This window comes from Mobula hypostoma, chromosome 3 (genome assembly GCF_963921235.1).
Source record: "Mobula hypostoma chromosome 3, sMobHyp1.1, whole genome shotgun sequence".
NCBI lineage: Eukaryota > Metazoa > Chordata > Chondrichthyes > Myliobatiformes > Myliobatidae > Mobula > Mobula hypostoma.
The window spans coordinates 126,026,981-126,051,577 of NC_086099.1; the positions used below are offsets into that span (position 1 = coordinate 126,026,981).

General features: G+C 39.1%; 1 protein-coding gene across 5 annotated transcripts in view; it reads left to right on the forward strand.

Moving 5' to 3' along the window:
• LOC134344249 (homeodomain-interacting protein kinase 1-like) overlaps positions 1-24,597 on the forward strand; it is a 127,826-nt gene that overhangs the window by 75,880 nt on the left and 27,349 nt on the right. For 2 of the 5 annotated variants that reach the window (XM_063043730.1, XM_063043728.1), the window contains 7 exons: positions 1,770-1,888; positions 8,847-8,981; positions 15,588-15,730; positions 17,344-17,517; positions 19,897-20,106; positions 20,988-21,238; positions 22,890-23,002. In XM_063043730.1, the coding sequence (XP_062899800.1) occupies positions 1,770-1,888; positions 8,847-8,981; positions 15,588-15,730; positions 17,344-17,517; positions 19,897-20,106; positions 20,988-21,238; positions 22,890-23,002 (1,145 nt within the window). The remainder of the gene's footprint in view (positions 1-1,769; positions 1,889-8,846; positions 8,982-15,587; positions 15,731-17,343; positions 17,518-19,896; positions 20,107-20,987; positions 21,239-22,889; positions 23,003-24,597) is intronic. The other 3 variants (XM_063043729.1, XM_063043731.1, XM_063043732.1) reach the window with 3 other exon arrangements.

A 24,597-nucleotide genomic window follows, 5' to 3' on the forward strand; every position in this document is an offset into this window, starting at 1 on the left:
GCTGTATACTGGACATTCAAGAGTGTCAAGTGCAGTGAAAATTACGACTCAGAAGGTGCTTAGGAAGCTTAATGGTCTGGGGGTGGATAAGTCTCCTGGACCTGATGGAATGCACCCTTGGGTTCTGAAGGAAGTAGCTGGAGAGATTGTGGAGGCATTAACAATGATCTTTCAAGAGCAGATATATTCGGGCATTTTACCAGATGACTGGAAATTTGCAGATGTTACTCCACTATTTAAAAAGGATGGGAGGAAGCAAAAAGGAAACTATAGACCCGTTAGCCTGACATCAGTGGTTGGGAAGTTGTTGGAATCGATTGTTAGGGGAGAGATTACAGAGTAGCTGGAGGCACGTGACAAGATAGGCCAAAGCCAGCATGGTTTCCGGAAAGGAAAATCCTGCCTGACTAAGCTACTGCAATTTTTTTGAGGAAATTATGAACAGGGTAGACAAAGGAGATGTAGTAGATGTGGTGTACTTGGATTTTCAGAAGGCCTTTGACAAGGTGCCGCACATGAGGCTGCTTAGCAAGATAAGAGCCCATGGAATTACAGGGAGTAATTCCGTTAAAACAGAGAGTAGGAATAAAGGGATCCTATTCTGGCTGGCTGCCGGTTACCAGTGGAGTTCCACAGAGTTTGGTGTTGGGACTGCTGCTTTTTATGATGTATGTCAATAATTTGGACTATGGGATTAATGGATTTGTGGTTAAATTTGCCGATGATACAAAGGTAGGTGGAGGAGCGGGTGGTGTTGAGGAATTGGAGAGCCTGCAGAGAGACTTGGATAACTGGGGGGAATGGGCAAAGAAGTGGCTAATGAAATACAGTGTTGGAAATGTATGGTCATGCACTTTGATGGAAGAAGTAAACAGGCAGTCTACTTTTTAGATGTGGAGAGAATTCAAAATGCAGAGATGCAAAAGGATTGGGAGTCATTGTGCAGGATACCCTAAAGGTTAACCTCCAGCTTGAGTCAATGGTGAAGAAGGCGAATGCAATGTTGGCATTCATTTCTAGAGGTATAGAATATAAGAGCATGTGATGTTAAGGCTTCGTAGGGCACTCGTGAGACCATACTTGGAGTATTGTGTGCAGTTTTGGGCTTCTTATTTTAGAAAGAATATACTGACATTGGAGAGGGTTCAGAGAAGATTGACGAGAATGATTCCAGGAATGAAAGGGTTACAGTATGAGGCATGTCTGGCAGCTCTTGGGCTATATTACCTGGAGTTCCGGAGAATGAGGGGGGATCTCAGAGAAGCAGGAGGCCAAGTCATTGGGTGTATTTAAGGCAAAGATAGATATGTTCTTGATTAGCCAGGGCATCAAAGGATATGGGGAGAAATCAGGGGAGTGGGGCTGACTGGAAGAATTGGATCAGCCCATTTTTTAATGTTGGAGCAGACTCAATGAGCCGAATGGCCTACTTCTGCTCTTATATCTTATGGTCTTAATTACAGATGCTAGCATTTTTCCTTTTATGAAGTGAGTCTCTGGTCTGTAGTTCCCTGTGTACTCTCTCTGATGAACAGATTTCAACAGCTTGAATACTATAATTTGGATTTGAGATTCAAAAGTATGTAACAATAGTTTTCAAAGATATGCACCCTTTCAAGTGCCAGATTCAGCTGTGTTCTGGCACTTAGTAAGACCTCTGAGATGTACCTGGTTAAAGTATCAATATAAAATTGTTGATTCTTAACAGCCTTCTGCCACAAGCCAATTTTTGAAATGACCTGAAAGCATTATGCTATTTTTATTGATAGGGCTACAAGCATCTGCAAAACATTCTGGGTTTTCTGTTCGAGTTGAGAATGCAGTGCCTGTCGTACCACAGGCACCAGCTGCACAGTCAATTCAGATTCAACCAGGTGTTCTTGCTCAGGTAAGTGGCTGACTAGTTCATTTTAATTGCAGTTTTCTGCAATTTCCTGTGCTTCTGCCCTTGGAAGGTGGGCCCAACAGGCACAGGTATCTTGTGGATTGGTAATCTGGCGCCAGCAGCTGGTATAAACAGGACCAAGTAGTACAGGCACAAGAGATTGTAGGTACTGGAATCTGGAACAAAAATGTACTGCTCAAAGAACTCTTTGGGGCTAGAAAAGGGATGATTGACATTGTATGTCAAGATGCTGGATTAGGGGTGGGAGCAATGAGAAAAAAGTCATCATATAAAAGTGAGGAGAAGAGGGAGGTAGGTGGAACTAGATGACTGGAGGAATGAAGGGCCAATGGAGGCAGGGAGAATGGGAAAGATGAATCAAGGTAGAACAACGGGTTGATAGTTGTGTGGTAGATGGGACCAGCCTTGGTAATAAGGGAAAGAAGGGAAGGTTGGAGAACTTGGTGAGAGTGGGAAAGTAATGCAAATGTAGGTTACTTGAAAATGTAAAATTCAGTGATCATGTTAATGAATGATAGGTGACTCGAGCAGAATGTGAGGAGCTGATCTTCTGGCTTGCATTTGTCCTCACTGTTGGTCAAGAAAGGTTCGAAGTATAAGCTGGGAAATTGCAGGCTAGTGACTCTGATGTCATTTGTGGGTAAATTATCAGAGGGTATTGTAAGGGACAGGATATTTGGATAGAGAGGTCCTGATAAAGGATAGTTATCTTGGCTTTTTGCGTAGTAGGTTGTGTCCAACCAAACTTTGAGTTTTTCAAGGAGGTTATGGGGAAGATTAAAAGAAAGGTGATGGATGTTGTCTGTAGTCTACAGAGACTTCAACAAGGCCTCTGACAAAGTACTGCATGGGAGGATAATTCAGAAGGTTAGGTCACTTGATACTCAGAATGAAATAATAAATTGGATTTAGCATTGGCGTAGCAGGAGAAGTCAGAGATTGGTAGTAGATGGTTGCATCTGACTGGAGGCCTGTAACTAGTAGTGTGTCTGTGATCAGGGCCCTGTCTGTTGGTTTAGATGATAATGTGGTACACTGGATCAGCGAATTTACGGATGCCACCAAGAATGGGGACATAGTGGACAGTAAGGAAGGCTCTCAAAGCTTGCAGTGATCTAGACCAGCGTTAAAAAATGGACAGAAAAAAAGCCAGATGGAATTTAATGCAGTCAAGTGTGAGATGTCGTACTTTCACAGAACAAACTAGGGTAGGACTTAGTAAACAGTGGGGTGAGAAGGTGTGCAGCAGAACAAAGGGATCTGGGAATCTGGGAATCCAGATCCATAATTCCATGAAAGTGATAAGTAGATAGAGTTGTAAAGAGATCTTTTGGCACAGTGCCCTTCGTAACTCAGAGCACTCTGGGAGTTGGGATGTTATGTTGAGGTTGTATAAAGTATTGTTGAGGTGAATTTTGAATATCGTGTGCAGTTCTGGTCACCTGCCTACAGGAAGAATATCAATAGGCTTAAAAGAGTGCAGAGAAAATTTATAAGGATGTTGCTGGGATATGGGGACCTGAATTGTAGGGAAAGGTAACATAGAACCATAGAAAACATACAGCACAATATAGGCCCTTCAGCCCACAAAGCTGTGCAGAACATGTCCTTAGCTTAGAGCTACCTAGGCTTACGGCTGACATCTATTCTGTACCTACTTCCAAACACTTTAAAACTATGCCCTCTCGTGCTTGCCATTTCATCCCTGGGAAAAAGCCTCTGACTATCCCACGATCAATGCCTCTCATTATCTTTTACACCTCTATTAGGTTATCTCTCATCTTCCATCACTCCAAGGAGAAAAGGCTAGGTTCACTCGGCCTGTTCTCATAAGGCATGCTCCCCAATCCAGGCAACATCCTTGTAAATCTCCCCTGCACCCTTTCCCTGGTTTCCACGTCCTTCCTGTAATGAGGTGACCAGAATTGAGCACGGTACTCCAAGTGGGGTCTGACCAGGGTCCTATATAGCTGTAACATTACCTCTTGGCTCTTAAATTCAATCCCATGGTTGATGAAGGCCAATGCACTGTATGCCTTCTTAACCACAGAGTCAACCTGCACAGCAGCTTTGAGTGTCCTATGGATTCAGACCCCAAGATCCCTCTGAACCTCCACACTGCCAAGAGTCCTACCATTAATGCCATATTCTGCCATTATAGTTGACCTTACAGAATGAACCACCTCACACTTATCTGGGTTGAACTCCATCTGCCACTTCTCAGCCCAGTCTTGCATCCTATCAATGTCCTGATGCAACCTCTGACAGCCCTCCACACTATCCACAACACTTCTAACCTTCGTGTCATCAGCAAATTTACTAACCCATCCCTCCAATTCCTCAACCAGGTCAGTTATAAAAATCACAAAGAGTAGATGTCCCAGAACAAATCCCTGAGACACACCACTGGTCACCAGTCTCCATGCAGAGTATGACCCATCTACAACCACTCTTTGCCTTCTGTGGGCAAGCCAGTTCTGGATCCACAAGGCAATATCACTTTGGATCCCATGCTTCCTCACTTTTTTCAATAAGCCTTGCATGGGGTACCTTATCAAATCTATGGCTTTACCTTCATCAATGTGTTTAGTCACATCCTCAAAAAATTCAATCAGGCCCGTAAGGCACAACCTGCCTTTGACAAAGCCATGCTGACTATTCCTAATCATATGCTTCTCCAAATGTTCATAAGTCCTGCCTCTCAGGATCTTCTCCATCAACTTACCAACCACTGAAGTAAGACTCACTGGTCTATAATTTCCTGGGCTATCTCTACTCCCTTTCTCGAATAAGGGAACAACATCCGCAACCCTCCAATCCTTTGGAACCTCTCCTGTCCTTATTGATGAAGCAAGGATCATCACTAGAGGCTCAGCAATCTCCTCCCTCGCATCCCACAGTAGCCTGGGGTACATCCCATCTGGTCCCGGTGACTTCCAAAAGTTCCAGCACATCCTGTTCCATAATATCTACATGCTCAAGCTTTTCAGTCCGCTGCAAGTCATCCCTACAATCGGCAAGATCTTTTTCCATAGTGAATACTGAAGCAAAGTATTTGTTAAGTATCTCTGCCATCTTGTCCGGTTCCCTGCACACTTTTCCACTATCACACTTGTTTGATCTTATTCTCTCGCGTCTTATCCTTTTGCTCTTCACGTACTTGTAGAATGCCTTGGGGTTTTCCTTAGTCCTGTCTGCCAAGGCCTTCTCATGGCCCCTTTTAGCTCTCCTAATTTCATTCTTAAGCTCCTTCCTGCTAGCCTTATAATCTTCTAGATCTCTATCATTACCTAGTTTTTTGAACCTTTCGTAAGCTCTTCTTGACTAGATTTACAACAGCCTTTGTACACCACCGTTCCTGTACCCTACCATCCTTTCCCTGTCTCATCGGAACATACCTTTACAGAACCCCACGCAAATATCCCCTGAACATTTGCCACATTTCTTCCGTACATTTCCCTGAGAACATCTGTTTCCAATTTATGCTTCCAAGTTCCTGCCTGATAGCGTCATATTTCCCTTTACTCCAGTTAAACGTTTCCCTAACTTATCTGTTCCTATCCCTCTCCAATGCTATGGTAAAGGAGGTAGAATTGTGATCACTATCTCCAAAATGCTCTCCCACTGAGAGACCTGACACCTGACCAGGTCCATTTCCCAATACCAGATCAAGTACAGCCTCTCCTCTTGTAGGCTTATCTACATATTGTGTCAAGAAACCTCCTTGAACACACCTAACAAACTCCACCCCATCTAAACCCCTCACTCTCAGGAGATGCCAATCAATATTTGGGAAATTAAAATCTCCCACCCAATAACCCTGTTATTATTACACCTTTGCAGAATCTCTCTCCCTATCTGCTCCTCAATGTTCCTGTTACTATTGGGTGGTCTATATTAAAAGAAAAACACCCAGTAGAGTGATTGATTGTTAACTTCCACCCACAGAGACTCCATAGACAACCCCTCCGTGACTTCCTCCTTTTCTGCATCCGTAACACTATCCCTGATCAACAGTGCCATGCCTCCACTTCTTTTGCCTCCCTCCCTGTCATTTCTGAAACATCTAAAGCCTGGCACTTGAAGTAACAATTCCTGCCCCTGCACCATCCAGGTCTCTGTCATGGCCACAACATCATAACTCCAATCATAGGTCGAATAAGTTAGTCCTTTATTCTCTGGAGCATAGGAGAATAAAGGGAGATACTGGAGGCATACGAAATAGAGGATTGTATAAAGGGTAAAAAGGGTAAACTTGTGCAGGTTTTACCCTCTGAGGTTGGGGGAATCGGAGGGAGAAGTTGTTTGGTGGGAAGATGGTGCAAGTGTGGAACAAGCTCCTAGCAGAAATGATACTTGCAGGTTCAAGTGCAGCATAAGACAAGCTTGGAAAGGTATATGAATGAGAAGTGTATGGAGAGCTAGCGTCTGGGTGCAAGTAGATGGGACTAGACAGAAAAACAGGCTGGGACAGACTAGATGGGCTGAATGGCCTGTTTCTGTGCGAAGTGCTCTGTGACTCTGATTGTGATAAATCAGTGAAGGACAGAAAGAGTGACAGTGCAGTTGCTTTACAAAATGACCACTTAGTCTACACTTGGCAAAGCTCGGAAACAATGTGAGTGCACTGTTGTTGCTGGATCAGTATCACAAATTAATGTTATCTGGATTATATTGGAGCAGTTTCTCAGTACAATTTAATGCTCAAAATGACTATTTTTCCCTGTAAAAATTGCCTAAGAAATCTTATGTCAGAGGAAATACTGATATCAGATTGTTAATTTTGTTCTCAAATAAATGTCGAGTTTTTGTTTTCTGCTTGGTTTTACTTTTGACTCAAAACTGTGGCTTTAAATAGAATTGGAATTCCATCAATGCACTATTTACTGAGGTAGCTTTGGATAAAATTTGACAATTAACATCAGCCATATGTTTGATTATTGAGGCAACGAAGTATCAGGCCCAGTTCAGTCCAAGGTAGACAATGAGAGTAGAAGTTGTTGTGGATTCTTAATGGAAGTTCTGTCCTATCAGATTCCTGCTGAAATTAACTCTGTAGTAATCAGTAATATGACCTGGTTCTGTGGATTGCTGTAATTAGGAAAATGCCTGGTTAAATTTGGTGAATTTGTTCAACAGTTAAGGGAATGCGGAGCTCACATTGATTCAGTAGTGTTCATATTTGCATATTAATTTTGTTTGGAAGAATTTTAAGTAATTGAAATCTATAATAAAAATAGAAAATACTGCAAATGTCCAGTAGGTCTGGGCACATCTACAGAGGACAAAGTGGAGTTAAGGTTGCAGGTCGGGAATTTATTTTTTGGTTGCTTAGATCAGTTGTTCCCAACCACCAGGCCGCAAGCATGTGCTATTGGGCCGTGAGGAAACGATATGATTTAGCGATATGAGTCAGCTGCACCTTTCCTCATTCCCTGTCGTGCACTGTTGAACTTGAACACCCACCACCCGCCCCCAGTTGGCCGGTCCGCAAGAATATCTTCAATATTAAACCGGCCCTCTGTGCGCAAAAGGTTGGGGACCCCTGGCTTAGATAATTCAGTTACACAAATTGTAGAACTAATTGTAATACAGTTTTGAAGGCTGTAGCAGCTTCATAACCATTTTATAAATTTTGAAATTCTTTTGACCTGCTGAAGCAAGTCGATTCATTGCAAATCCACTTGCAAGTTTTGTTTCCTATTGCTGGAACTTCTTTGCTAAAATGTGGAAGGAAGTATTGTAATTTATGATATGAGCCAGTGAAACACTGAAGAGGCAAGGAGAGAACAAAGATGGTAATGCAAATAAAATATTCCTAACATAGCTTTAGAACCTCAGAAGAGGTAACTCTTCCAAAAACATTCTCATTCTAATCTCATCAAAATATTTTGGTACTTTGGAGAATGCTGTTTTGATATCTTGTTTTCATTGTGATTTTGCTTTACTTCCACTATGGTGTATTTTTTTGTGTACGTTTAACTTTTACAGCAGTTTTGAACCAATAAGCATAAATGCTGTATCAGAATTTGATTGAGTCCACATTGCTTTTCTTAATATTGAAATTACTGTGAAGGCATCTAGTTATGCAAGCCAGTGGTCTCAACTTGAAATTATGTATAGTTGTTGAAGCATGTAGTTGTACCACAGGTATTGGATTATTGTTTGAAGTTGTTCACATACAATTTTGTTTGGCTCTACCTGGATACTATTCCACAATTTGGGAGTCATTGTTTATGTAATCATTCAGTCATGCAAATTAAAGTTACTGAGAATTAAAAACATACGTTTTGGTTGTAATGATTGTAATCACTAGGGAATCTCTTGTTAGTTAATGATTTTTTTTCTTTTCTGTCTAGGGTTATGACTATTTGGAAAAAAAAATAACTCCTTTCTTTTTTTACAGTGTGGAAAATGTAATTTTGAAATATTAAGTGAACCTTTTATAGCTTTGAAAATCTTGTTGTTAGAGCATAGAAATGTTTATCTCTTGATCCATGACTGTCTTGGTTTCATAATGTTCAGTGGTAAATCATACTGTAAAATCAGAAACTGAAATAATTTTGTTTGTAATAATCCAGATGCAACCTTGCGTGTTTTATTTTTAAAGCTATGATGGGATCTTTTTTCCTGTTTACACAGTTGGCAGCGTTCCTTTTTGTATGCCCTAACTTGTATGCAAGTTACATGGGATAAGCAACTGAGTGATGGTCTTTTCTTTCCCAGAGCTGACCAACCTACAAAATATAAATGGGGGAGGGGGTAGAAGGCAATTTTGTAATCCAGGTCTCAATTCTGGTTTCACTCGTATACTTCAGTTGTTTTGCAGAGGCTTAGCCTTGAATATCATACTATCCAGGGCATCAAGGAGGAGCGCTGCACTTTTGAGAACTAATGAACCATATAACTAACTCCCACCACCCCCCCCCCCCCATTACAGGGCAGCTGCACACCGCTGATGGTGGCCACTCTACATCCTCACGTTGCCACTGTTGCTCCGCAGTACGCGGTCCCTTTTACCTTGAACTGCGCAGCCGGCCGGCCTGCGCTGGTCGATCAGACGACCACAGTACTGGTAAATGCTCCCACTTGGTGTGATTCTATGCACTAACAGATGCTCCTCTGAGGCTGCTGCAGGGGAACAGAAGCATGTATCATCGTGTGCCGGCTTACATATTTTCACGTCATTGGACGTCTGCTCTGTTTTACGTTCCTGAACGATCTGAATGACAAAACAAGTTGTACTTCAGGCCAAAACACTCAGCATTTCTAAAAGGCTCATATTCTGGTAACTTATTTAATAATGACAAATACAAAAATCTACTTTCAGTGCTGATGAACTGTTTGTTTCATTTAATAAATTATCATCTGGAACAACATAAGGTGGTCTAAGAATTTATCTGCCTGCAGAGTAATTATGTGAAAGATTAAAGGTAGGTGCCAGATCCAGATATTTTCATCCACTTCAAATCAGACTAAGTTGATTAAAGTTCTGCTGCAGAACATGGAAGGAAGGAGGTAAATGATTATACTCCATACAAATCCTTTTGTAGAAGATTTGTGCTACTTATAGATGAAGCTGGGCAATTTTAGCAATAGGTGCTATTTCTCTTCCACTTTCCACAGGGCTCAAAGCCAGTGGGGGAAATGATGGCAGGAGTGAGGAAGGAATAAGATGTGGAATTAGGTGACTGATGGGATAGAGTATTATTTTTGGTGTAGACCAGTGGAACTAAATAGTTAAATTTTTTTCCATCACTGAGGTGAAAATAAGCTGCCTTATGACACCAGAGTTGTCCTAAATGTAGGTCAAACTTGGTTGCTGAGAGTGAGTTTGGAGTAGGGAACAAAAGTGATGTTTTGAGTCTTGGATTTAGGTAGCGGAATTTTCTGCTTATCTAGCATTGGATATCAGTTAGACATGCTGTCTGTCAATTTAAAAACACTGATTATATACTGTGGAAATAAGGCTTTTTAAAAATTCTTACTAAATACCATTATATGGCAGACTACCACCCTGATAGAAGTTAATCAATTAGGAATAGACATGAGTGTATCGGGAAACCCATCACTTTTGCTTTTGGGATGAATAGCTGGAAAATTGGTCTTTAGAGATAGTTTTATAATGCATTCAGGCAGGAAGCTTTATTTGTTCCTGTTTTGAGAGACATATTTACATTTTAGCAATATATATTAACATGTATTTGTGAAGTTGTAATCAGGAATGTAGTTGGATGTTAGACAGATTAAGATGGAATTTAATTTTGTACACAGTAAAGTGGCTCAAGTTGTTGAATCTGATGTCTCCAGATACAGAAAAGCAGTATTTTAAATGAGTCAATAAATTTAAACAAATATATAACCTGTATGATATTATGCCAAACAAATTAAGCTAGTAATTATTTGTCTAACTAAATTAATCCCTTTTTGACTACACGAAGTCCATATCCCAAACAAGAGAAAATCTGCAGATGCTGGAAATCCGGGCAGCACACAACAAATGCTGGAAGAACTCTGCAGGCCAGGCAGCATCTAAGGCTATGTCCACACTACGCCGGATAATTTTGAAAACGCTGGTTTCGAGTAAAAACGACAGGTGTCCACACTAGGCGTTTTTCAAAATATCTCTGTCCACACTAAAACAGATATTTGTGCGAATCTCCTCCTACTGGGCATGCACAGACACATCTACAGAAAACAAGCGAAGAGGAAACGGTATGATATTTATGTTTCTGCGGCAGCGTTGTGTTATCTTCATTGAAACTAGAGTATCTACAATAACAGCGAAAGAAACTTTTCAAAAATGTCTTTGAGGAATACAAAGAAAACCTCCGCTGGAGAAAACAGACCGAACTTCTTCGTTTAGACTGACAATGAAGTTGAGCTGTTTCTGCGAGTTACAAATGACTACAAAGTCAGCAAAGCAGTAGAGATGTTTAATTCCAAACAAGCTATTAATGTAGACAATAAAGTAGACAACACACGCATGAAGCTGTCCTCTATCCAAGATCAATATTATCAACAATTACAAAATGTTAAATGGTCAACTCGACATAGACTACCAATCCTACATCAAACCCAAACCTATCAGGAGCAGAAGAAGGCTCAACTCAATTTGAAATACTGGCTACCAAGTCAGATGTGTACAGCAATTCATTTTTCCCCCTCACAATTAAAGCATGGAATAATGTTAATCCTAACACAGTCACACAACCAAACCGAATTAAATTTAAGGCAGCTTTTCTTCTTCAGAAATCTCCTTCTTAAGCCCACCCTCCGCCACCTCCAGTTTAAATTCCATGCGGAATATTTTGGAGGATCAAGAACCAAGAGATTAATAATGTCAGAATTACTGCGCAGGTCTGGCAGCAGAAGATTCCACAGAACCACAGCAGTGGTCAGTCAGCGACAGTGCCGGCTTGGAGACCCCGGGGTACAGCAGCTCACCGTAGACTGGGAGACCGGAGGGTACGGGCGGAAGAACAGAGGATGCAGTCAGAGAAACTGAGGGGACCAGCTTGAAAGCCACTTCCAGTTTAAATTCCATGTGGAATATTTTGGAGGATCAAGAATCAAGAACCAGGAACAGCTGTCCAGCAGTGCTTGTGCAGTCCCAAGCAGAAGCAGAAAAAGCATTGTTGTTGTGGTGTTGTCATGACAATGTTTTTAAATCTCTCCATTTACCCTGTCCACACTACAATGCGAAACAATCGTTTTCAAATTTACACACTCTGGAGAGTGTTTTCGAAAATCTCCATTTTTGAGAGATGAAAGCGCAGTTTCAATGTGGATGGAAGGTCAAAACGAAGAGAAAAAGCTTCGTTTTCAAAATTATCCGGCGTAGTGTGGACGTACCCTCAGGCAAAGAGTTCAGTCAATGCTTCAGGCCGAGACCTTTCACCAGGACAAAGTCCGTATTCCTCCATTATTTGCATATTCATGTGCACATTTAAGAGGCTCTTAAATACGTCCATTGTATTTGTCTTCACTGCAATCCCTGACGGCCCATTCCAGCACCCAGTATCCATTCCTTGGGGAGGGGGTGTGGGGAGAGACTTGGTGAAATCGGAAAGAAATTCTCTCAGTAGATCTCCTTTGATCTTGCCCCATCTTACATTAAATCATGCCATCTAGTATTAGACATTTTAAACCCTGGGGGAAAATGATGTTGGTTGTCTATCATAAGACCATATGATATTGGACCAGAAGTAGGCCATTTGGCCCATCGAGTATGCTTCGTCATTTTGTCATGGCTGAACCAGTTTTCCTTTCAGCCTCATTCTCTTGCCTTCTTGTATCTCTTCGTGTCCTGACCAATCAAGAATCTATCAATCTCTGCCTTAAATTTACATAAAGTCTTGACCCTCCACAGCTGTCTGTGGCAATGAATTCCACAAATTCACCACTCTCTGGCTAAACAAATCCTTCTCATCTCCAATCAAAAAGGATGCCCCTCTATTCTGAGGGTGTGTCTTCTGGTTTAGGACTCTCCCACCATGAGAAACGTGTGCCTCCATAATCTTAAGTTTCTGTAAGGTCTCCCCTCAGCTTCTGCTCACAATAAAACAACTCAGTTTGTCTATAGCCTCTTGTAGTACATGCCTTCTAATTGAGACAGCATCCTGGTAAACTTGCATGCTTTCCACAGCCTTCCCATAATGGGTCAATCAGAATTGAATATAATACTGTAGGTACAGCCTAACCAGAGTTTTACAGACCTACAATAAAACTTTGATTTTTGAATTGAGTACATTGATTTAATAAGGAAACTATGCCATATGTCCTGTTTACTACCAGCCTATCAACCTGTGCATCCACTTTCACGGATCTTTGGACTTGGACCTTAAGATCTTTGTATATCAATGTTGTTAAGGTTCCTGCCATTCCAGCCACATTTGATTTGCCAAAGTGCAGCACTTCCTAAATTAAACGTCACAACACTACCAGCCTTGTTATCTGCAAACTTGCTAACCCATCCTATCATGTTGTTATTCAGATTATTAAGATGTATATCACAAAGAGCAGAGGTCCAGTACTGATCCCTGTGCAACACCACTAATCATGGACCTCCAGCCAGAGTAGGTCCCATTGACAACTGCCCTCTGCTTTCTATTGAGAGGCCAATTCTGAATGCATACACCGAAGTCACTGGATCTCATCCATCTCAGTCTTCTGGTGAGCTCACTGTGAGGGACTTTGCCAAATACCTTGCCAAAATCCATGATCCATTGTTTGCCCTCATCAATCACCTTCATCAATGACTCAAAATTCAATTTGATAAGTATTGATATTAGCTTTGGCGTATGATTGTAGAAGGTGTAATGTTGCACTTTATAAAAACAACCTGGTCTGGTCGCATTTTATTGCCCTTAATTCTAAAACTTATGCAAATAAATTGCAAAATCTTCACATGATTAAGCTAGAACAACTGAGCTGTGGCATCTTGACTGCAGTTGGAAAAACTGAACTTAGACTGTGGTAGAATGTGTGGATTCTCTGGTGTTTGCTAATTCAAGGACCAATGTGCTGATATTTTACAGAACAGTGTAACAGTTTTTCCCCCCTTGTAGCTAAGGGTTTGATTGGTAGTTCTACATTTATGCATTCCAAAACACTATTCCATTATGTGATAGCAGTCCAGTTAGAGCCTTTTAGTAATGCTGAATCTATTGAATTTTAATTGATATCTTCCAACGGTTCAACGGCTAGTGACATGGTAAGATTGATAAATTGAAATCTGAACCAATATTTAACATTCACTGTGAAGACCGCAAAAATTAATTAGCATTTTTCTTTTCCTTAATAAGTGTAATAGATAAAACGGTGGTTTTGAAATAGGCTTGCAGTAATGCAAGTGAGCAAAATAGTTTCAGTATAGACAACTGTATTTTTAATTAAGACCAGTGACTTGTATCTTGCTGAAATCGTGCTTTAAATGCTTTCATTGAAAAGATAACATTTTTTGGCTCAGGTGACTGTCAAAAATGTTAAGATATTCTAAGTAGGAAGCAGTTTAATTTAAAACAAAGTACCAGCTTTCTTGTAACACTAAAGTATATTTTAAAAATCTCTAGATTTAATTGCCAAACTCTGCATTAGGTGAACACAAAATACTATGCAGATGCTGGGGTCAAAGCAACACGCACAACATACTGGAGGAACTCAGCAGGTCGGGCAGGGTCCTGACGAAGGGTCTCGGCCTGAAACGTTGACTGTTAATCTCCATGGATGCTGCCCGACCTGCTGAGTTCCTCCATCGTGTTCTGCATTAGGTAGCTGAGTCAGTGTTTAGAGTTTAAAAATGTGGCCAAGGTTCATGCACAGATCTGTTTGAAAACAATAAATGTGAGTATAAACAGGATTAAATTATTGATTTTACTTTCAAAATTAATTTACCAAAAGCTGTTTACTTAAATATACTTGGATACATACTAAATCTCTGCCATTTGTAGTATTTTGACCCTGTTGTAATGATTGAATAGAGAGAACTATTTCTAATGTGTATTATGCCTTGATATTAAATTATTTTTCTACAAATTTGAAAAAGGACAAAAGTTTTATTACTCTTTTGCATTAAAACACTGTATCCATGCTGTGTAAGCATATATACTGTATAATCTGAAACATATTCTCAAAATTCTTACATAATTTAAGGAATTTAAATTTTATCAGCTTTAACATAAATTTAAATAAATAGAAAATCCCAATGCAAAGGCATTTGTGTATAAATATGTGCTAATATTTGTGGGATCAACCACCGAGTTGTGGAGCGCGAAGAAAAATCATCACTTCAGCAAAGGCATGAATGTATGTTGCCGTAATACCCATGTATATATATTCATGCAGTACATTTTTTCTCTGATCTAATTGATAAATAACGGGTCAGTCAAAATTCTTTTTGAAATTGATGCCTAAAATTGTGACAGCATTATGAATAACTTCCAAACTGCTATCAGGACAATTTTAGGCTTCATTTACAAAACACATTTTGCCTGATCTTTTGTTTTACAAATTGCATGTAGTCTGTTCTTGAATGGAATTCCTGTAATGTGTTCTTTTGATAATGTTCCCTATTGATCATTTGGTGCAAATCCTAAAAGTTTACAACTTTATTAAGAAATCATTTATATAAGATTCTGCCACATATAATGTTTGGCGATTTGAAAATTGCTAATTAGATTTTGTGGTCTTGAATTAAAACATAGTAGCATGTTTATTTTTAAATGGATCCTGCAACTTCTGCAGTCGCTTCCAGTGACAATGTGCATTTTGCTTTCTCAGATCGAAGGTTGGTTAGAATGTTCCCTTCCTTTTCCCCTTGCTGCTTAGCATGAGCCTGCTTAGAAGAGATTGCTGTGTCTGTGTGTTTGTATTCCTGCAGAATGGCTCGTCGCACAGAATATTCGAATGTATGTTTCTGCTTCAGAGCTGCAAGATATTGGATATACTCACTCTCTCTTTCTTTCATTAAACTGTAATGCCTTGTCCTGTGCAGGTATTGGCTTTGGAGGGAGGCGTTGTGTCAATCTAACATCACAAATCTTTGTTTTACCATTGTGCTTCTCTTGCCAGCTGTGTGCGGCCTTCCGCTAGATGCTTTATGTTCTCTTCTGGGTGTCTGCAATCTTTCGGTGTTGTGTCTTGGGCAGTGGCAGTATTAACAGTTTGTGTCTGTTTGCAGCAGGCATGGCCTGGTGGAACTCAACAAATCTTGCTACCGTCAACTTGGCAACAGTTACCTGGGGTAGCTGTCCACAACTCTGTGTCACATGCAACTGTGATACCAGAAACTATGGCTAGTACTCAACAGCTAACAGACTGGAGGCAAGTGTAGTTTTGAATAAACTAGGTTGTTTCTGTTTAAACATTTTGCTCAAACTTTGCATTTTTCTCTACTTAAGGAATTGGGAATGTAGCTTACCAAAAACACTCTTACAATAATCATGAATTAAAATACTGTTTTCAAGTTAGTCATGATAATATGTTTTGTAAATCATTAATGACTGAATGGAAAGGATATTCCATTAAGTTAATGGTGGGTAATGTTAAGGTCATTTATCAATGAAATGAAAGAATTGTAGCAAGTACACGTAAAGAGCATCATGATCAATACTAAGAAAGTGGACATTTTAGCTTGGGGGAAGTTGGTTTGCAGATAGTTCTCAGGAACGGAACCCTTGTACTAGCCCATAACTGCTTATTTTCCCTTTGATTTAGATTTTAGATCCCAAACTCTCAATACTCCAGGTGTAGCTCCACCAGTATCCTGTGAAGTTGCATCTAAACTTGAGTACTGCACACTTCATACTACTTGCAGTCCTGTTCCAGACTCGGATTCCTGGTGTACACTTTGTAGTTCCATTCTAGTTTAATAACTTTCCCCACCATTCTTCCAAAGTGGCAAAACCTTATTTTTCCACACGATTCTTCCTCTGTCAACTTCCTCGCTGCTCCGTTGAACCTACCTATAATCTCTGCAGCCTTTGTGTGTCCTAACAATTTGCTAATCTACCCTATCCTTGTATTGTCAGCATATTTGACTGCATTACACTGTTCTTTTCCAATTTTTTAATACAGATTATAAATAATTGAGGCCCCAACACTGCTGCACTGCATGTTACTGATGCCGTTCTAAATTACCCATTTATCTTGATTCTGTTTCCCTGCCACTGGCCTATCCACAACAGTTAATTAATCTTGTGCAGTAACCTTTTCTGTGCCATCTTTTTGAATTCCTTTGGGAAATTAGTCCACTTAATTCCCTCATCATAATTTGCCATTAAAGATGCCAAATAGGTATCTTCCCCTCAGGCTAAGTTACAATAAATTGCATATCCTGACAATTTATTTTCAAATTATATTTAGTGTGGCTAAGAAATAGTGGAGCTGGGCAGATAATTCCTGGTGTATATGGAGAACCGGTGTGGGTAGTTTGTCTATGAAGTCTAATGCCATAGTTACTTCAAGTTTATGATCTTAAATCATTCTGATGTATTCTGGTTTGCATTTCATAGAAATGGAGAGCCTATCCTGAGGTGCATTCTGTCAGACAAGATTGAGGAAGAAGCTACAGATTTAATTCATCAGCCTTAGATCCCTGTTGCTATGAGTAACATGTAAAACATTTGTGTAAACCTAAGATAATTAGATAGTTCTGTGGCAGTTTTAGATTGAAGGTATTACATTGAAGGAATTAAAAAATTTCTGTGTGGAAAGTTGAGCAATAAGAGTTTTGCAGCAGCACAACTTTTTTAGTTGTCATAATGTTTTTTTTAAAGAACTGTTATAAAGTAAGACAAATGATTTTATCTTTCGGAATTATCCTCTATCACTGCGGCCAAACTTTGTATGAACTGATTTTATAATCAGTCCTCTACTTTCAGAATCTGCCTGCTATTTTCTCTTAAACCTGATGTTTTTACTCTCCTTGTTCTCAGGAATGCACATTCACATGGAGGCCAATATAATGCCATTGTGCAGCAGCCTTCATTATTAGCTGGTCATGTAACCCTGGCCGCACAGCCCCTGAATGTTGGTGTTGCTCATGTGGTACGCCAGCAGCAAAACTCTAGATCTTCCTCCAAAAGGAATAAGCAGATGCATAATACAAGGTAAAATGTTGTCTTATCAAAATCAGTGCATTTAAAAAGTGGTATTTCAGTTATACTGCTGTCAAGATTGCACTTCTGCTAAGTAAGTATATTGTCTTCTGGAATGAATTCATAGAGATCAAAATTGTGTCAGACCGATGACCTGGTTTATGTTAACAAAGCTAGGTCAGCTGGAATGTTAGCTGAATTGCTAAGGTGCAGATACTTTCTTTCAAAAAGTATTGAGAAATAGTTTTCATATACAAATTATGTTTCTGCATATTGGTTTTTTACCAGTTTGATATTGTATTTCTTGGTAGCCTCTCCACAACTTTATTTGGAAAGCATCTGGCATTATTTCATGTGAGAAAACAAATCTTGAAGTTTAAAGATCCAGAGGTGGAAGAATTGTAAACATTCAGGACAGTTTACAGCTTTCTTTTGTTCTAGCTTGGGTTTTGGTAGGAAAGCATCCAGATTTGTAAGTAGAAATCAAAGCAGAGTTTATCAGTTATCTATTCCATTCGAAGTTGGCTGCAATGTGGTTCAGTGTTGCTCTTGTCAACATTAACTTTAGTGCATGTGTTTAAATAAGGGCCAATGAAGCAATGTGCTGGGCGAATCACATCAATGGAGCTTTCTGTCAACAAGCAATGCTAATCTTTGACGATAAATAGCAAACTTTGTTTAAAAGAAACAAAACATTAGCTAATAAAGTATTTTGAAGATGTCTGTATCTAAAATTCAAAATTTAATGTCAAAGGAAGGGATAAATATTTAAATAACAATTGTATTATAGTTTTGGAGAACTATTTGGGCAGACTCCTGGAAGAATTTTTAGGTCATTGGAAGTTCCTCGGGGAATGGTTTCCTCTGCAAACCATGTGTAAGCTGCTTATAAAAATTATGCAATGCAGTTGATGCACACTAAATAATTAGTGATGCTAGAAAGTTTGTGAACCCTGTGGAATTTTCTCTATTTCTGCATAAATATGATCTAAAATGTCATCAAATCTTCACGCAAATCCTAAAAATAGAGAACCCAATGAAATAAATAACACAAAAAACATTATACTTGTTTGTGATGTGTAGTGTTTTATTTTTACAAAAGCATTTAGTCTTCTAATGTGTTATAGATACTTAAAACATTTTTTGATAAGCTGTCAAACTTAAGAGGTGGGTTGATGGATTAGGAAGACGTTTTGCAATTTTTACCACTTTCTGAAAACTTTTAACGGATAAACCTTCATTTCCTGGGAATAAGCAGCTACTGGCTTTGTACATTTTTAGGTGTGGTAAACACGTTAGAAGCATGCATGTAAAAATGATCAGAATGCTTTTGAATTTAATAGATTAAACTACGTCTGTATGTTAAACCAAAAAAAAACTAAATGTGAAAAGGAGTTCAGGATTCACTTTGTGGTCGAACTGCCTGCCATCACTTGCTGATTAATCTATTACATGATAAATGGTTTCTTAAACTCACTTTTGATGGATGCTAAGGACCTCTAGAACTTGACTAAGCAAAGCTGACCAAATAAAAAGGCAAGAATAAGAATGAAACTGATTAAAAGGAATCTCAGTACTAAGAAGTTCTATATAAATATAGTCAGCAAATAAATTTAACTTTTTTTTGGCCCATTGACATTAGGTAGCCTCTAATCCAAATACATTTTTTTTTTAGCAATTTCGATATGAAGTGCAAAGGATTCATTTGTTTGAAAATACTTAGTTAACTCCTCAAAAGCAAATTGAAAACATCCTTGATATAATCTTCTTACTTTCTTCAGGGTGAATTGACAATAATTTTGAAAGACTTACAATCAGATAGGCCCTGAGTTAAGGAATGTGTTGAAATGCATTATAAGCTTTCAGTGTCATGTAATGTAATACAAAATGGTATTTTAATCCTGATTTTAAAAACAATTACTGCAAACACCCTATGTCTGTGAAAGATGCCTTTTAGTTAACAGTTTGACAGACCAAAACCTGCTTCCATGGCTACTTTATCTTTTAAAAAATGTCTCTCACCCTCACCTTCATATGGATGGTCCCTTTATCCTATTCATCCCTCTCTCACCTTCTCTGCAACTTAAAGCAATGTTATTTCACCATACCTTTCCAATGAGTCTTCAATTTGAAACCATACCCGTTTCTTTTTCCTCAGAGGCTGCCAGTATTTTCTGCTTTTATTTCCGATTTTCAGGATGTACAGTTTTTTGATTTGTTTTATTCCAAATCTGATAGATAGTGAGCTCATTGTAGCGTCTTGCCAAATAATACTTTAGAATAAAATTGAAACTTGTTTGTTGGAGATCTTGGAACAAGTCTTGGGCAGTATCAAGCTCACCATTTTAACTTTAAAACTCTCAATATCTTCATCTGTTTGTTTTAAACCAGGAATGTTCCTTTGTTGGATGTCACTCCTTCCCAAACATACATGGTGGTTCAAAGCAGTCCAGCAAGTGCACCCTCCCCATACTGCAGCACAACACTTGATCATCAGCGACAGACCATCGTGATTCCTGATACACCCAGTCCTGCTGTCAGTGTAATAACCATCCGTAGTGACACAGATGAAGAGGAAGAAACCAAGCAGAAACTTGGGAGGTAGGTGTTCTTCTGTGTAGTGAATAATGAGAGGTGGATTCCATATGATAATTCAGAATACTGCCCATACAGTTTTCAAGTTTGACCCAGGTGCAAGAGGCTTGGCTGCTATCAGAGCAGATGCCAAAACTGTGTAGGACATGGTTTATTTGCCTTGCAATATGGGCTACTGTTTACTTAGCTTAAAATATGACTTTGAATTACTGCAGGATTTAATGAAATCCACCAGATTTTTCTTTAAATGCTGTGTCAAGTTTGTAGTGAGATTAATGGAAACTTAGTATTTTGCCATGAGGTTTAGATTTGTCAACAGTCTAAGTTCTAAACAGGTGTGAGTTATTGCTACTTTTATTCAATTTAGATGTTTTTCCCTGGCTTGAAATGATGATCATGACCTACAAGTCGCCCTGCAATTCTTTACCCAGTTAGTTACAAGTTTAGGCAAAGTGTAAACTTGCATTCAACATTAATAAACACTTTAGAAAATTAAAACAAAGTTAAACACTTAGAAATGTGCAAGTTTAAACGACTGAAAATTATCTAACCTGCCCTTATGAGGTTTCCATCATAACTGGTGAAGAATTGCTCCTCCCTTACTGGAGTCCGTGAACAATACATTACTGAAGCCAGTAAACAGTAGACCAGAGCTTCTGGACCATGCATTTATCCACAAATTTGGTTACTGACTTTTATTGCTGTTTGGAAGGCAGGTGAGGAAAAATAAAATTCAAACCAGTAACAATACATCGTGTTACTGGTCTAGAACCTATTTTTAACACGAGGTGCTGGGAATATTCTGACTACCTCTGACAGCAACTCAACACAGCAGATTCTTTTTAATCCCAGATGTACATAATGTTGATACTTACTTTTTTTTGCAGTTCTGATGTGAAACAAAGGTCAAACGTCATCAGTTATGTAACTGTGCATGATTCGTTGGAATCTGATTCCTCAAACAGTAATAGTCCATATCCATGTGAACGGCCTCGAGCAACGCAGGTTATCAGTAGTACACAGGACTTGCCTAAAAGAAGCATGGATGCTTGTCATAATTCTGGATCTCGTACAATCATCGTACAGCCTTTGAAGGCACAAGTCAGTGAAAGTATGGGAGAGAGCAGCAGTTTGTCAGGTAGGAATACGATTTTTATACCAAAATTACATCTATTAATCCAAATTGTTGTAACCTTAATTGTGTCATTCTATCTTAACTTTAAAACTTGTTTTTTTTAATCAATAAGAGTTCATGTAGTGTAGTTCCATGATGCTGTTCATGAGTACTTCAAAATTTATCCAAGATTCTTTTTTTTATCCACCTTTTCCTTTAATCTTTTTTAAAGTGCCATCTGCTCTGATGGAACAATCTTGAAGAAAGTAATAATATTCCCCAGTGTTTTGGTCAGTGTATCCCTTGGACAAGTTACTGTAACTGATTACCTGATTATTATTTGCGTTCCTGCTTGCAGGAATTTACCATGCATAAATTGGCAATCCATAACAATGACTATATTTGGAAAGTATTTCATTGGCTTTGGTACACCCTGAGTTTCTAAAAAGGCACTGTAGTCCTCTTTCTTCATTCAAAACTTCCACATGTTTACTATTCAGGCCAGGCAGCATCTATAGGAAGAGGTACAGTCAACGTTTCGGGCCGAGACCCTTTGTCAGGACAGTTAGTCTCGGCCCGAAACATTGACTGTACCTCTTCCTATGGATGCTGCCTGGCCTGCTGCGTTCACCAGCAACTTTTATGTGTGTTGCTTTAAATTCCAGCATCTGCAGATTTCCTCGTGTTTACCTTTACTATTCGAAGTTTATTGAGATGGAAATGGTGTACAGCTTAAACTGACCACCACTTGTAATTAGACAATAGCAACATTGATTGATTGTCGTGGAAACATTAGTGACTTCTTTCTAAACCCCAATTTTTCTAAACCAAACTAGCATATACTGAAGATTAAGTTCCTTCTAAATGTTTGCAATTGACAGGGAATGCCATTGTCCTCCTCAGTTTTGTGTCTCTAAAATCTCTAACTGGTCTACAGTATCCAGTAACGTCTGGGTGGGCTTTTTTTTTGGACTATTTAATCTGAATCCTTTAAGATTCTTTTTTAAGATGTTGAACATTAGTATAAAAACATTTCAATGAACCAGGTGGATTTAAACGGTGTGCAGGAAGGAACCTTCAGTGCATTTAAACAGGAGTGCTGAAAGCGCAAGTTCACTGAGGCCCTCGTTTTTAAAAAAAAACACTCATTCAGGTCTGAAAGAGTGTGGGGGCAGTCCCCGGTGATTCAAATACAAAACCATCAGGATTCTGGAACAGTTGGGTAGCAAACTATGGGGCTGAGGTTGAAAAGGATTCATTCATGTTAATTTTGTAGAGAACTTTTTAAAGTTTTAACTTAAGTTTTAACTAGATGGTTTAAAAGCTGCGCATGTTGCGGTAATCCCTCTTCAAACCATACTGATTTGGCAGTTTCCCTATTTTTTCTAAGGGGGGCATTCTTCCCTTTCTTTCTCAGTACCCATGTATGCTGCCTGACCTGCTGAGCTCCCCCAGCATTGTGTGTTGCTCTGGATTTCCAGCATCTGCAGGCTTTCTCGTGTTTCTGATTAGACCCTCTGTATTTGATTTTCTTGGGCTTATAAACTGGAAGTTTCTCTTGCCTACTCTCCTGTGTTGGCTTGAATTATTCTAATTGAAGAGAACTTGAGTGTGGTTTGTTTATTGTTTTTGGCTGTAGTTTATGTATTTACCTCAATTTCCTGTCCCTTTATAGGCTTTTTTACGAATGTCTATAAGGCTAAAACAGGCATGCCTGTGAGTGGACAGAATTCAAGCTCAACTACACCAACAATGTACCGGCAACGGCAGCCTCTGAACCTCAGTCAGGTATGGAAATGTCAGTTTCGTAACAGAGGTATAACAGGTAGGAGCAAAAACAGATTAGGAATGTTGAACAATTGTGAATAACGGAGTGTAAAATTGAAACCAAATGAGGAAAGTACATGCTGTGTACACAAGAGAATTTCTCCAAAGGTTAGTGATAAAGCTGACAGAGCAAAGCAGGAAGACAAAGTCTATAAATTTAAATTGTTACAGCACATATTTTACCACATTTATAACAAATAAAAATATCAAAATATGAGGAATAATGGACAATTGGTCCAAGGAATAGTAGCTCAATTCAGCTAATGTTTATGTGAGAAATAATTGATTTTATTAAAAAAATATTATGGAAAATATATTCAGAAATTAAAATGTCAGAACTTGGGGAAACCACCAATCATAATTGAATGTGGAATTTTAAGCTGTTTTTAATGTAATTCCAGTGCAAAACCTTGTATGTTTATTTATAATAAACTGGAGAACGTTCTCTTAGCTGTCCAACCTTCTTGTCACAAAACTGACCACATATCTAAACTGAACTTATTATCTCTTGAAATTAACAGGCCCCTCATGCCTGTTTGTTGGTCTTCACTATTTCGGATGGAAATATATATTCTAAAAATCGATAAATATTTTTCTTTACAAATTTTAATCTGTGAAATAACTAATAAACTGTGCCTAAATGGTGTAGAGAAATATGGGCACAGATATAATAATTACTAAAAGCAAGTTAAAGGAAACAAAGCATCTTTTTTAAAGAGTGGTAGAACAGGAAAGTTGATAATGTTATGTTATCCATGCATAGAATGTAACTTGGAATACTTACAAAGGTCTTGCCTTTTTATGGACAGGATATGGAGGTACTTCAAGATGTAGAACATATTTGTCATAGCCGTACCAGTAATGGGAGTTAACATCTCCCTTGAAAGATTGGTTAGATTTGTGGCACTATTGCCAAGACAAAAAGGACTGAGGATTGACCTGATAGGGGCCTTTAATGTTATAACCTACTTTACTAGCTAGTAATACAGCAGTCTTGGGGACAAAAGTATTTGAGAACTACAGCAACGTACAACTGGGAAAATCAGGTTGGTCCTGGACCCCAAGAAAGGGAGTTTTTGGAATGCCTCAGAGATGGATTCTTAGAGCAGCTTGTATTAGAGCCTACCAGGGAGAAGGCAATTCTGGATTTAGTGTTGTGTAATGAGCCAGATTTGATAAGGGAACTCGAGGTAAAGGAGCCATTAGGAGGTAGTGACCATAATATGATAAGTTTTAATCTGCAGTTTGAGAGGGAGAAGGGAAGATCCGAAGTGCCAGTATTACAGTTGAACAGAGGGGACTATGGACCCATGAGGGAGGAGCTGGCCAAAGTTGATTGGAAAGATACCCTAGCAGGGATGACAGTGGAACAAAAATGGCAGGTATTTCTGGGAATAATACAGTAGGTGCAGAATCAGTTCATTCCAAAGAGGAAGAAAGATTCTAAGGGGAGTAAGGGGCGACTGTGGATGACAGCGGAAGTGAAGGACAGTATAAAAATAAGAGAGGAAGTATAACATAGCAAGGATGAGTGGGAAGCCAGAGGATTGGGAGAC